The 13,616-nt window shown below is 36.7% G+C and overlaps 2 protein-coding genes across 2 annotated transcripts; one reads left to right on the top strand and one right to left on the bottom strand.

Moving 5' to 3' along the window:
- The first annotated feature begins 7,288 nt into the window (after positions 1 to 7,288).
- LOC145045126 (uncharacterized) lies at positions 7,289 to 8,161 on the top strand. The gene has a single exon (XM_078993465.1). The coding sequence runs from the start codon at positions 7,289 to 7,291 to the stop codon at positions 8,159 to 8,161; it is 873 nt and encodes a 290-aa protein (XP_078849591.1).
- Positions 8,162 to 9,961: 1,800 nt separating this feature from the next.
- LOC145044927 (uncharacterized) lies at positions 9,962 to 11,563 on the bottom strand. The gene is made up of 6 exons (XM_078993284.1): positions 11,352 to 11,563; positions 11,086 to 11,253; positions 10,857 to 10,977; positions 10,588 to 10,659; positions 10,256 to 10,384; positions 9,962 to 10,108 (listed from the first exon to the last, which is right to left on the bottom strand). The coding sequence occupies exons 1-6, from the start codon at positions 11,556 to 11,558 to the stop codon at positions 9,993 to 9,995; spliced, it is 813 nt and encodes a 270-aa protein (XP_078849410.1). The 5' UTR covers positions 11,559 to 11,563; the 3' UTR covers positions 9,962 to 9,992.
- Positions 11,564 to 13,616: the final 2,053 nt, after the last annotated feature.

The following is a 13,616-nucleotide window of genomic DNA, read 5'->3' as shown; positions in this document are numbered from 1 at the left end:
CAACACCTTATCCAAGTAGGTACTCTGACTAAGTCCTATTAGTCTTCTACTCCTTTCTCTTAATATCCTTATCCCTAGGATATAGGTAGCCTCCCCTAGGTCCTTCATAGCAAAGCACTTCCCAAGCTAGGACTTATCCTCCTGCAAGGTTGGGATGTCATTTCCTATGAGTAGTATGTCATCCACATACAGTACCAAGAAGCTAACTATACTCCCACTAGCTCTAACATACACGCAAGACTCATCTTCGCTTCTCGAGAAGCCAAACTCTTTTACCTTCTCATCAAAACAAAGATTCCAGCTACGAGATGCTTGTTTTAATCCATAAATGGATTTCTCAAGCTTGCATACTCTATTAGGGTACTCTGCACTGACAAAACCCTCTGGCTGATTCATGTACACATCCTCAGCCAACTTTCCATTAAGGAAATAGGTTTTGACATCCATTTGCCATATTTCATAATCATGAAATGCTGCAATGGCTAACATAACCCTAATAGACTTAATCTTTGCTACCGGTGAGAAGGTTTCATCATAATCAATACCTTGAGTTTGAGTAAAACCCTTCGCAACCAGTCGAGCCTTATAAGTATGCACTTTTCCTTCCATGTCTGTCTTCTTCTTGAAGATCCATTTGCACCCGACTGTTTTACGGCCTGGTACATTGTCAACCAAGTTCCAACCTTGATTGTCATACATGGACTGTATCTCGCTGTCCATAGCCTCCTTCCATTTAGCAGACTCCGGGCCTGCCATGGCTTCCTTAACACTGCTGGGTTCATCCAAATTTACCAGTGTACTATCACTAATAAGCGTATCGCCTTCCGTAGTAATATGAAAACCATAATAAAACGAAGGTGTGTTCGTAACCCATGTAGAACGCCTTGGAGGTACAGACTTGTCAGCTGGATCAACAGGAGTTTCCTCCTCAGGTTGATTGCTAGTGTCTGAGGTTCCTTCACCAATTGATTCTTGAATTTCTTCAAGATCAATCTGCCTCCCACTGTCTACTTGTCTTATAAATTCTTTCTCGCGAAAGATCCCTCTTCGTGCTACAAAGACCACATTCTCACTGGGTCTGTAGAAGAGGTAACCGAAGGATTTCCGTGGGTAGCCGATGAAAATACACCTTTCACTTCGGGGTTCAAGCTTATCATGAGTTCCACGCCTCACGAAAGCTTCGCAACCCCAAATTTTGATGTGGTCCAAATTAGGAACCTTCCCAGTCCACATCTCATGAGGTGTTTTGGTAACCTTCTTTGTAGGGACTAGATTAAGGATATGGGCGGCAGTCTCTAAGGCATACCCCCAAAAAGAGATTGGTAACGAAACTCGACTCATCATAGAGCGAACCATGTCCAACAAGGTTCGATTATGCCTCTCAGCTACACCATTCAGCTGTGGTGTCCTGGGAGGAGTCAATTGTGAGACAATCCCACACTCCTTAAGATAGTCAAGGAACTCGGTACTAAGATACTCACCACCTCGATCGGATCGAAGCATCTTAATGTTCCCGCCCAATTGATTTTCTACTTCCTGTTTGAATTCCTTAAACCTTTCAAAGGTTTCTGACTTATGTTTGATTAAGTAGACATACCCATATCTACTAAAATCATCAATAAAAGTCACATAATACCGATTAGCATCCCTTGTGGCGGTTTTGAATGGTCCACATACATCAATATGTATTAGGTCCAACAAACCCTCACCCCTCTCACAAGTTCCAGTGAAGGGTGATTTTGTCATTTTTCCAAGTAGACAAGATTCACAACTATCATCCGATTTAAGGTCAAATGATTCCAAGACTCCACTCTTTTGGAGTTGGCCTATGCGTTTCTTGTTTACATGTCCAAGATGACAATGCCACAATGATGCTTTATCTAGGCTAGTAGAAGAATCAATATACAACACATTATTTCCTAAGTTGTCTACAATCGACACAGTTTCATACACACCATCACAAGGTAATGCTTTAAAATAAAACACATTATTAAAGAAAGCATTAATACCACCACATTCATTATCAAACGAAAAGGTAAAACCTTGTTTGTACAAAGCATGAAAAGAAATAATATTCCTCGCCATTTCAGACGAGTACACATATTTATTCAAATCTAATTTTAACCCATTATTAAGCAACAAAGTATAAACTCCAATCTTGGAAACAAGTGAAGCCTTCCTATTCCCCATGATCAAGTTTATCTTCCCGTGCTCCACATCCTTACTTCTTCTTAGGCCCTGCATATCAGAACATATGTGAATACCACATCCTGTATCAAGCACCCAAGAGTTAGAATATGTTGAGTAATTAGACAATATAGTGTAAATACCTGCATGAGTGGGTTTCACTTTCCCATCCTTTAGATCCTGCAAGTACTTAGGACAGTTTCGCTTCCAGTGTGACTTTTCATGGCAATAAAAGCATTCAGCATCCTTGGGAATGGCAGAAGGAGTGGCAGAACCGTTCTTGGTCTTTGATGAGGAGCCTTCAAGAGACTTTCCCTTGGTACCCTTCGAAGGGTGCTTCCTCTTCTTCCCTTTGCCTTGCCCGATAGCTAAAACAGGGGTAGATGTTGGAGTAGGAGTAGTAAAGGTAACAACCGCCTTACCCTTAAGACCGGATTCCGCGGTCTTCAAGAGTCCTTGAAGCTTGCTGAGGGTAACTTCCTCCTTGTTCATATGATATGTCATTCGAAAATGATCATAACAAGAAGGCAAGGAGTGCAAAATGATGTCAATTGCTAACTCCTCGGGGATGTTAACATTCAGCTTCAGCAAACGGTCCACATACCTTTGCATCTTTTGCATGTGGCCCGTGACGGATTCACCGTCCTTCATGCGGGTAGTTATTATGGAGGAGATTATTTCATACCGCTCCTGACGAGCACTCTGATGGTACCTTTCCATCAGGTCTTGGTGCATCTCAAAAGGGTAGAAATCTTCATATGACTTTTGGAGCTCGGCTGTCATCGTGGCCATCATGATACATGCCACCTTAGTAGCATCTCTCTCATGAGTCCTGAATTCAGCGATCTCCTCAGGAGTAGCAGTAGACTCATCAAGTTCTTTTAACTCCTTATCGAGGACATATTCCTTGTCCTCGTAACAAGTAACCATCCTGATGTTCCTAATCCAATCCATGAAGTTGGAACCATCAAAGATGACCCTCCCACAAAGATTCATGAGAGAGAAAGAACCAGTTGGGTTAGAGCCTGAAGCATTAGTGTTGGAAGACATCTGAAAGAAGAAAGTAAGTTTAGATTAGATATTTAGGATCCTTAATAAGACACCCAAATGTAATATTAAGGCTAGGATCCAATCACACTATATTACACTTAGAAGAGGGATGCCGTAATCTAAGTAATAATATATTTGAAAGGTAGGTGAATGACGATTCGCCAATTTCCACCACAAAAACGAAATGATTTATTAGGTTTAATTGGATTTGAAATTCCTAGATTCTTTTGAGATTCATTGAACTTTTCAATGGCATGTTTCAATCTCGATTGTGCCCTTCAAGTTTTGTGACTGGGATGCCGAGGATCACAAAACAAGGTGTGAATAACCATGCTAATTCACTTGGTACCCTTAATATTATCACCTAATCAATGTGCCGGTTAACCACACACGCTCCATTGATCTATGAAAAACATTAAGTCACCCTTCGTGATCCTTACTAGTCCTAGTTAGTGTGCCGGTTAACCACACACGCTCCACCAACGACTTGGTAAGGTACAAAGTGTGAATTCCATGGACTAGCACCATGTTCACATTTTCCTAAAATAACTAAGATTGGGAATTAAAAGAGTTTAGTTATTTTATAATATTCATTATACTTTTAATGAGGATTTAAAGTCATTGTTCTACCCGTTCGGCTAACGACCCTCCACCGATCAAGCAAGCGGTGGGTGAGAGTATACACCCATTAAGTCGCCATTTTATAGGCAACAACCTTATACCCACCTTATAGACCGGCTTCGTGAATGAGGCCTACTAACGGTAAAACGACTTATTCTTATACATATATATAATAATTAACCATTAATGTTATAAATAGTATAAGGGTTGAATTTTAACTATTAAAACTCTAAGGGTTGGAATTAAAGTTTATTAAAGTGTGTGAAACTTTACAAATTCCAAAACTTGAGGGCAAGTTTTGTAACTTTGCAAAACTCTTCATTTCATAACTTATGAATTAAAGGTTCATAAAAATGAAGACTCTTCATTTTCATGTAACTTATGTGTTTTAAGTGTGTGTTAAATAAGAGTGATCTTTGGAAATCCATAACTTGAGGACAAATTATGAACTCCATTAAAACACATAAATGATAAAGAATTAATCCTAAACAATTCAGCATATAATTCCTATCATTTTCTAAATTCATAAGAACATGAACATGATCATCAAAAATTCAAGAATTATATGAACACATAAAATCATAGAATTTTGATATATGCTATTGCAAATGGATTAGAACAACCATTACACCAACTAAAATAAGTTTTATAACACCAAAACAATTTAGGGTAATGTTTCTATTCCATTTCCAGCAACAAAAGTCGAGAATCTGCACTCTTTCGATCCTACTCGTCGAGTGCATGAACTGACTCGTCGAGTAGGTTGAAGTTTGCCTTGGACTCGTCGAGTCCCCCCCAATGGACTCGGCGAGTCCACCATGCAGACAGCAACGATTTCGACTTTTTTCACTATTTTGCATCAAGTGTCAAACAAGCAAGCCTAGGCTCTGATACCACTGTTGGGTTTTGAGCAATCTAACACTTCCTAAGTGTGCATGCAACCCTAATAAACCTTGGATCTATGTTTGTCTAAATACATGCAAAATATTAATTTTCCAAGGTTTATAACCTATCTAACATGGCATGGGGAACATTTCAACATAAAAGAGTTAGAAGAGATTACATACCTTTTGGTGAGTTTGGTTCTAAGGAGTTTGAGGGCCAAGCACCAATAGTGTGAATGCCTCAAATGGAATCACAAACACCACAAACTCTTGGAAAACTTTGAGAGAGTATACACCTTGTATAAAATCAGCCACACACAAGCACACACACACACACACACACACACTAGTTCACTAGTTTCCTCTTAGGCTCCATTTCATGCTCCATAAGCATGCTTATATAGTGTGCATGGTTAGGATGAAACCCTAATAACCCATGTCTTTTCCTTTCCAAGGATCCATGGGTTAAAAGCTCCATGGATCATCCATGGACTTCCACATAAGCCTAGCCCATTAACAAATGAGTATTAGCCCACACTATATAAAACAAATAGCCCATAATCTAATTAGTCTTCCTTTTAATCTTTAAATTAATTCATAATTAATTTAAGACTAAAACTAATTAAATAATGTAACTTCATATTAATATATTATAACTCATAATATATTAATAAACATATGTGTATAACTCTCACAAAATTATCCATAATAGTTTGGATGAGATGCAACCCAAATGGACCATGCCGGTCGGGTCAAGTATATACCAAATAAGTTATGGACTTAGACACCTTATCCAACACTCTCTTCTAGAAAGGTAACCGCAAATGAAGGCCATAAGTGCCTTTAAATAGGGCTCAGGCCTAAAGATTTAGGGTTCTGCCAACAGCGCGGACTCATCGAGTCGACTCACCGACTCGCCGAGTCCATTCATTAATCGGAGTCATCAGTCGCGATCCTACTCGACGAGTTTAGGTGTCAACTCGTCGAGTCCCCCTTCTTAACTCAAAAGTAAATACTTGAATTATGATACTTGGAAATCCGGATGTTACACTTTCGTTGGTATTGGAGGCTGTTGTGTCCCAAGATTTATGGATTTGACATGATTTTTTCCGGGTTGCGGGTTCGAATAACGACGTAAACGTTCTTGATCAGTCACCGATTTTCGACGATATTTTGTCAGGGAAGGCACTAGATGCTCCTTTCACAGTAAATGGAAATGAGTATAAGTTTGGGTATTACCTTACGGATTGAATATATCCAACATATTTTACATTTGTGAAGGCGTTTCGACACCTAATAACTCAAAGAGAATTTTTTTTCAAGAGAAAACAAGAAGGAGCACGTAAGGATGTGGAACATGCTTTTGGATTTCTGAAGTCGAAATGACACAGAGTTGAGCATGTAGCATGACCATATCAATTAGACGTTCTACAAGATATTATGTATGCATGTATTATAATGAATAACATGGTGGTTGAAGATAAATGACAAAACATTGCGGAGTATTCGGCTTCGAAGCCCAGACACATGTAATTTCAACCTGGGACAACGGAATGTTTATATAGGGTCGTAGATATTCAAGACGCACGAAAACATAGACAACTTCGAGAGGATTTAACTGATTTTATGTATGATGGAAATGAAAACGAACAAATTATGAGTGAAATGTATTTTTTTTTAAATGTGATGTTTTCGTAATGTTTTTAAATGTTTAATTTAAAAAATAGATTTTATTTAAATAACATGTTTTAATTAATTAATTAATTATTTTTTTAAAAAATAAAAATTAAATCGAAAAACGAAAAAGAAAAAAAGAAGTAATGATATGGAAAGTTAAAGATGTTATAACTAGTTGTCAATTTCCTCTATTTGGTGTTATAACACCCCAATGACATGATATGTGAGGTGATAATTTTTTGGTGTGATAACACCCATTAACTAGTTGCTCACACCTACTAGTCTAAAGTTCAATAGAAAGTTATAAAATTAATTTATAGTATGTATTTAAGATTAGTAAACTTTTCTTTTTTCCATTGAAAAATTTAATAACCATTAAACTCCAAATCTATTAAATGTCAAGATAATATCTTATTATGATAGAATTTCATCTATTAAATAATAACTAGACTTTCCATCTCATTCAAACATGTTGAACTTACATTGTAAATGTTTTTATATAAGATTATAGGAACTTCCTTTTGAACTTAACATTGTAGATGTTTTTATATAATATTAAAGGAACTTTGAAAAACATAAATTATACGTTAAACAGTGTGACATTTAATCGTTTAATTATTTCAAAATTTTGCAATAAACCCCCTAAAACTTGGAACCAGACGGAAAGGATTCAATCATCTGCCCATCATCTACCTGCCACTCAGCCACTGCCAGTTTGGAAGCAATTTTTAATTTCTTGAATTCCATTATTCCTTCCAAAAAACCCCTCTGGCATTCCATCCTCCCATAACTCTCTGTTCTCCCTCAAAACCCCTTCCTTTCTCATTTTCCAACCACCATCGAAGACCACCGCAAAAACCTTCAAAATCATGCAAGACCCCGTCGGAAAACCACCTGTGGACAAGCAAGATGACTCCACCGCCGTCACAAGGTCCGGCCAAAGCATTTTCATGTCCGTTTACAAGACAAAAGTGGCTGATCAGTGTTGGTTGATCACCATCACTTGGTGCAAGAACATGTTGCTTCACGGCTTATCAGTATCCATAGATGGACCACAACCCGAAACCACTTGCAAATTCGAGCTCAAACCATGGTATTTCTGGCGAAAACAAGGATCCAAAAGCTTCGTTTTGGATGGAAAGTCAATCGACGTTTTCTGGGACCTGAAATCTGCAAAATTCCATGGCGAAACTGAGCCAACCTCGGAGTACTATGTAGCAGTTGTTTGTGATGACGAAGTTGTTCTTCTACTTGGTGATTTGAAGAAAGATGCTTACCGGAAAACACGTTGCAGGCCGGCGTTGATTGATCCGATTTTGGTGTCAAGAAAAGAACATGTTTTCGGGAAGAAGAAGTTCATAACACGAGTTAAGTTTCATGAAAAGGGTGGATTCCATGAGATATCGATCGAATCAAAGAACACGAGTACAGATCATGGGGTTGATACGGAAATGGAGATTAGAATTGATGGGCATTTGATGATTCATGTTAAGCATCTTCAGTGGAAATTTAGAGGTAATGAATGCGTTAATTTAAAAAACGTAAAGCTCGAAGTTTACTGGGATGTTCATGACTGGCTTTTCAATCATGGTTTAAGACATGCAGTTTTTATAATTAATTCAACCACTCCGGCAGCTTTTCCGGCGACACCATTGTCATGGAGTTGTGATTCATCAGAAGGGTTTGATTCAAGTGGATTATATGAGTTTTGCCTTTTTCTTTTTGCTTGGAAGGTTGAATGAGATCTAGATCAATTTCACTTGGTCAATTCAGTTTTTCGAAGTGATTTTAATTACGTACTTTTAAGTAAAGTTCTTCGTCATTTATATGTGCTTTTGTATCTATATCCCAAGTCAACAAATGGATAAAATGTTTTAAATGCTTTCTTAGAGAATTTGTTTGATAAACAGCTGGAAATCTGTCTCTGTATCCAAACCAATAAGAAGACATGTTTTCGGACTTCTTAGACCTTGTTACCATCAAACATCGCGTATGCTTTTATTAAAAAAAAAACTTTTATCTCTTATTTATATGTAATACAATTCAAATTTCAATAATTTATCTAACACCTAACACAATCAAAAGTATATAATATATTGGAGTTTCATATTCTATTTGTAAGGAATCATATATATATATATATATATATATAATGAGTGTGTTTGGTATGATAAATGTAAGCACAAAGAATTGAAATAAACAGTATAATGGAATCAAGATCAAATTACTTATTAGACACCACTTTGATATTTGGTTGGTTTGAAGAACTAAAAAGGGTCACCTAAATATGTTGTTATTATATGAAATTAGAAAACTAAACAAAATTAACTAATTTGATAAATAGCTTTTATTTCTATAAATATGGGTAAATAAAATAAAAAATGTCGCTAAATAGCTTAAATATAAGTATATTTCATATCGTTTGAAATATATATATATATATATATATATATATATATATATATATATATATATATATATATATATATATATATATATATATATATTGTATGTATTTATATATATTACATAGTAATTAAACAATTAGCTATCATTTTTAAAATATTTTTATAAAAGATAAAAAATAGTTAGATATCATGATGTCTTTATATATAAAAAAAATAAACATATTTTTATTTATTTTGGAAACGGTAAAAAATAATTTACTTGAAAAATTTAATTTTAAAAAAATATTAGTTTTTTTGAAAATTATAAAAAAAAAAAAAAGTTATAATTATTATATGCAAACAAGAAACTAGCACTCTCACACTCTCCCCTATAAAATGAAAAAGAAATCAGGTACATGAGTAATGTTTTATTCTATTTAATTTTGACAAACAACATAATTATTTTTCATTCCCATACCAAAATTTCTGAAACTATTATTTTTTTTATAAAAGATCATACTACAATAAAATAATAATTATATCTTAAAATACCTTGTTATTTGTCATTGCTACAACGCATCTAACGTGCTTTGGTTTTGGGTCAAAACTTGATTATTGCACATTTGGCAACAACTAACTAATACGGGGGTGATGTATGAAGATTGGTGTGGGGTAGAGTAGTAGGGGTGTGAGTGATGCACATCCATAGAAGTATTGGGGACCCTAATTGCGATTTTGGAGAACATACACTGGATCACATAGCTTGCTCAATAATTCCTCATTTTAAGTGTCCTCTATTTAGATCTTATCTCGATTACTGAGCTTAATTTGTTAGTCCAGTTTTTATCTGAGTAAAGGTTGAGAGACCAACAGCATATGTGATTAGAAAAGCCTCATTTCCTTATTTTCTTAACTTCCTCTTGTTAAATCTTTGTTCAGCATTAACTCAAGAAAAACAACTATATACAACTTATCGAATTAATAAGATTGTGTTTCTTACATATGGCAAATTGGCAATAAGATTGTGTTTCTTACATATGGCACTATGTAGAATATTGATTCATAATTTATTTACTTTTTGATACAAAAATAATAATTAAATAAAGAGTACAAGAACATAAACATTTCTCGATCTAATATGAATACATACGTCGAGAGGAAAAGAATAAATGGAATCACATGTTTGTCACTTTCCGAAACCAAACCATTTTGCTAAGAAAAACGGGTTCTTTCCCTTGTCGCGAGGGGCATCACCTGATTTTGCTGGTGATGGTGTCTGTTTTGCTGGCGGTTTTGGTTTAGCTGACATGAGAAAAATGGTTTTAGTTAGCAACAACTTATATTGTTAGAGGATAAAATGAGTCATAGAACATGAATTATAGATAATTTTTTCTTTCATTCTATAATCATATAAACTTCTATAATCATATAAACGATGAAAACCAATACCTGATGATATACGAGTGTCAGTTTTTGCTTGATTTGGATCCTTTCTTGAGCCTTTTTCAAATGCTTTTGGGGATTCATGTATTCTCTCGGTAACTTTGTCTTCAATTGTTGCTATCCTCTCATGGTTGCCTATAATATAAAGTACAAACACGATCTTACAAAAAAAAATACACAAACATGGCTTGTGGCCACGAGCTAATTGATTGGGCCTAATAAAACCAGTCTTGTCAAAGGCTCTCCAAAAATAGCCCGGCCCGAACCAATTCCAAGTGGGCCATATCCCTTTTAATAAATTAATTTTACTAATAATGAGGAAAGCATGAAAAACATACTCTCATTAGGAGGTTTCCCATAGTTCTGTCTTAAAGCTTCAAAGAAAGCACCATCTCTTTGTTCTTGTGTCACTGCAACCAAAATCTAGACATTATTATGAGTTCGTGGGATAAATTTCAAAGTAACTCTTTAGTTATCCATGGAAGAAAACAATCACTATTAAGGACAAAACCGTCATTTTTACATTGAAAACATGGCTAATTTAGGAACATGACCAATTATTTTAATTTAGGACAAAGGAAAAAACTAAAAAGAAGGTGGAACTTACGTTGATCATACAAACTATTTCCATAGTTGGGTGCAGAGCCTACGGAAAGCAATCGTGCAGCCTCAGTATCTTTAGTAGTTGTCGTGTTCAGGTTTTGTGTGTCTAATAAAATACCCGCAAGCTGATTTAAATGTAATAAATTAGTATTTTATTATTAAAATTAAAAACCACAATATCACAAAGCCTATATATGAAACGAATAATCAATTCTGTATTATTTAATATTTACCATAAGTTTTTTCAAAACGGGGTTTTGAAGTAGATCATAAGCATCTTCACAATAATTATCCGTTAGGGTGGTGCACTTTGATCCAACCTCGTCATTACTCTTGAGGATGTCTTGCCCGATGACTAGGATGCTTAACTGCTTGTTCATCATTAGCACCTCCAATTCAATCTGGTATCGACACGTGGCAAGGAATTAAGTAACTGTTTTACATATATGAAATGAAAGGTGACATCACGATATGCATGCGAAGATCAAAGAGACGAAACCTCGTTGGCGAAGAGGATGGCGGCGGCATCAACACCAGCATGGTGGAAGAGCCAGGCGGCTTGCCGCTGCTTCCACATCTTTTCCCTTCTCACATTTAACACCGGCACCACCATTTCCATGGTGGTGCCGCCCCCTGCAACCACCGCATGCCTTTTACTTCTCATCCGAGTATCCAACAACCATGCATGGCAAATCGCTGCCACCATTGAACTTGTACCTGCATTATTATTTGTTCAAAACTATATTAAAACTCCTGTCTTTAATTATCTTCGTTTTACGAAGCCTAAATGAATAGAAAATTACTGTTTGAGTGTCCAGAGAGCACAATCTTCGCTTTCCCTTTGATTTCGCCATTCAGTAGCTTTAAGATTTTGATTCTTTGTTCCTTCAAGAACGCATTAAGATCCAGTTGACCTAGTTCTGAGTCCTTTGGTTCGCTGCGTATAGGACTAGATTTCATCGAGATTTTGTCTGTGTAGCATGTAGATGATGAAATCGATCTCCGTTGAGCTGATTCCACTAGATTCCGCGGCGGAGAAAGGATATTTTTCTCTGTAAGAGAGCATGTAGAGGATGATATTGATCTCCGTTGAGATGATTCAATGAGGTGCTTAGGCGGAGACAACAATCTTGTGTCCGCCGGAGTTGCGGTGGCGGTGGTTTTAATGGTTCTTCTAGGTGGTATTATTTGGGGTTGAGCTGCATTAGGGTCGTTCTGGAATCTGGATCTTCGGTGGGTGGATAGTCGAGGTGGGACAAGGGCAGCTGTTGAGTCGGCGGCGGCGGTGTGGTGGGTGGGGGAAGGTGATGTTGGTGGTAGTGGTGGAGAAGATTGGTTTTCGAAACGAGAGCGGCGGTGGGTGGATACTCGAGGTGGGATAATGTCTAAAGGTGTTGTGGTGGCAGGTGGTGATGCAGTGGAAGTCGTTGAATCTCCGGCAATCGGCGGTTTTAGGATGTTGGAGAACCATTTCTGGACAGCGGCGGCAGGGGAACCGTCGGCCGGTGGATGAGAAGAGTTCGAAAAAGATTCCACGGCGGTCTGGGAGTTGTTACGACTGTGAGTGTGCTTCGAAGATTTCGTTAAGATTTCTTCGGTGAATCCATCCACCGACCTGTGTCTGTATTTTCGATTTACATCAAACATTCAACATCAAAATCCCTTTTATGTATTTGTGTATTATATAGATTTTTCACTAATTATTTTACTTTTAAAAGTCTAGTCATTTATAACATGTTACTTCTATTTTCTTCAATTCAGTTTATAACACATAATATTTGTTTTTGTATTTAGATAAAATTGTTATATAAGTATATAGAAAAAATTAAACTATAGTGTTATAATAAAAAATAATAATAATACCTTCTAGCAGACCGAGAAAGGGGATCTCTCTCTGTTAATGAAGAAGTCGACAGTCTAGGCCCTGACACACCGAATCTAGGCGACCCAACGAGCCGAGAAGGTGAATGTCCCTCGGCTCTTGTGGACCCACGGCCAGGCGAAGAAGCCATCAGCTTCTTCGCTTCCTCTAGCCACTCCTGAGTCAACCTGCTACTTGTACTGCGAGTGCTCGAATCAAAATCGTCTTCTTCATCCGCCGCATCCCCGCCACCACCACTAAGATTATACACTTTTTTCTCATTATTTACCGCTCCAAAAAACATATCGTTCATGAAATCCGCAATGTCAGGGACTTGTTCTTGGCCCCGACTTCCTTTTCGTCTGTTCTCAGCCAGTTTCTTTTGTAGGTTCTCGTTTCCTGCATTCTTATTGAATCTTCTTTGATCCATTGATAAATGTGTGTGAAGTAATGAACATGTAACGTGATTAGGGCTCGAAGAAATGCCGGGACTTTGGCTGAGAACACTAAGATTTTCGTGAAGTTTTTAAAGGGGTTTGATGGCCGGCAAAATGAGAGAAACGGCATCGTTTAGTGGGTGTAATTTTGCATGTAATCCGGCATTATTTATTAGGAGATGAAATCTATGTGCTAATGATTTAAAATTTTTGTCACAAGAGAGATTTGGACTTTGAAAGTGATATATTATTTCTGTATTTTTGTAAATGACATAAATAAGATATGTTTTGGTTTTGAATGATGCTTCTCGACTTGTACGGTACAAATGACATCTAATGAAATGTGACGTATTGAAGAACCGATTCTTCGGTAGATGTATGAAATTTTGAGGGTTTTGAAGTGTTAAACAAAATTTTGTAAATTTTTAGTGAACTCATGTTTTGATAGTGGACAATTTATCAATAA

Source organism: Lactuca saligna, chromosome 5 (genome assembly GCF_052625555.1).
Source record: "Lactuca saligna cultivar CGN05327 chromosome 5, ASM5262555v1, whole genome shotgun sequence".
NCBI lineage: Eukaryota > Viridiplantae > Streptophyta > Magnoliopsida > Asterales > Asteraceae > Lactuca > Lactuca saligna.
This window is presented reverse-complemented; position numbering and strand designations above follow the sequence as displayed.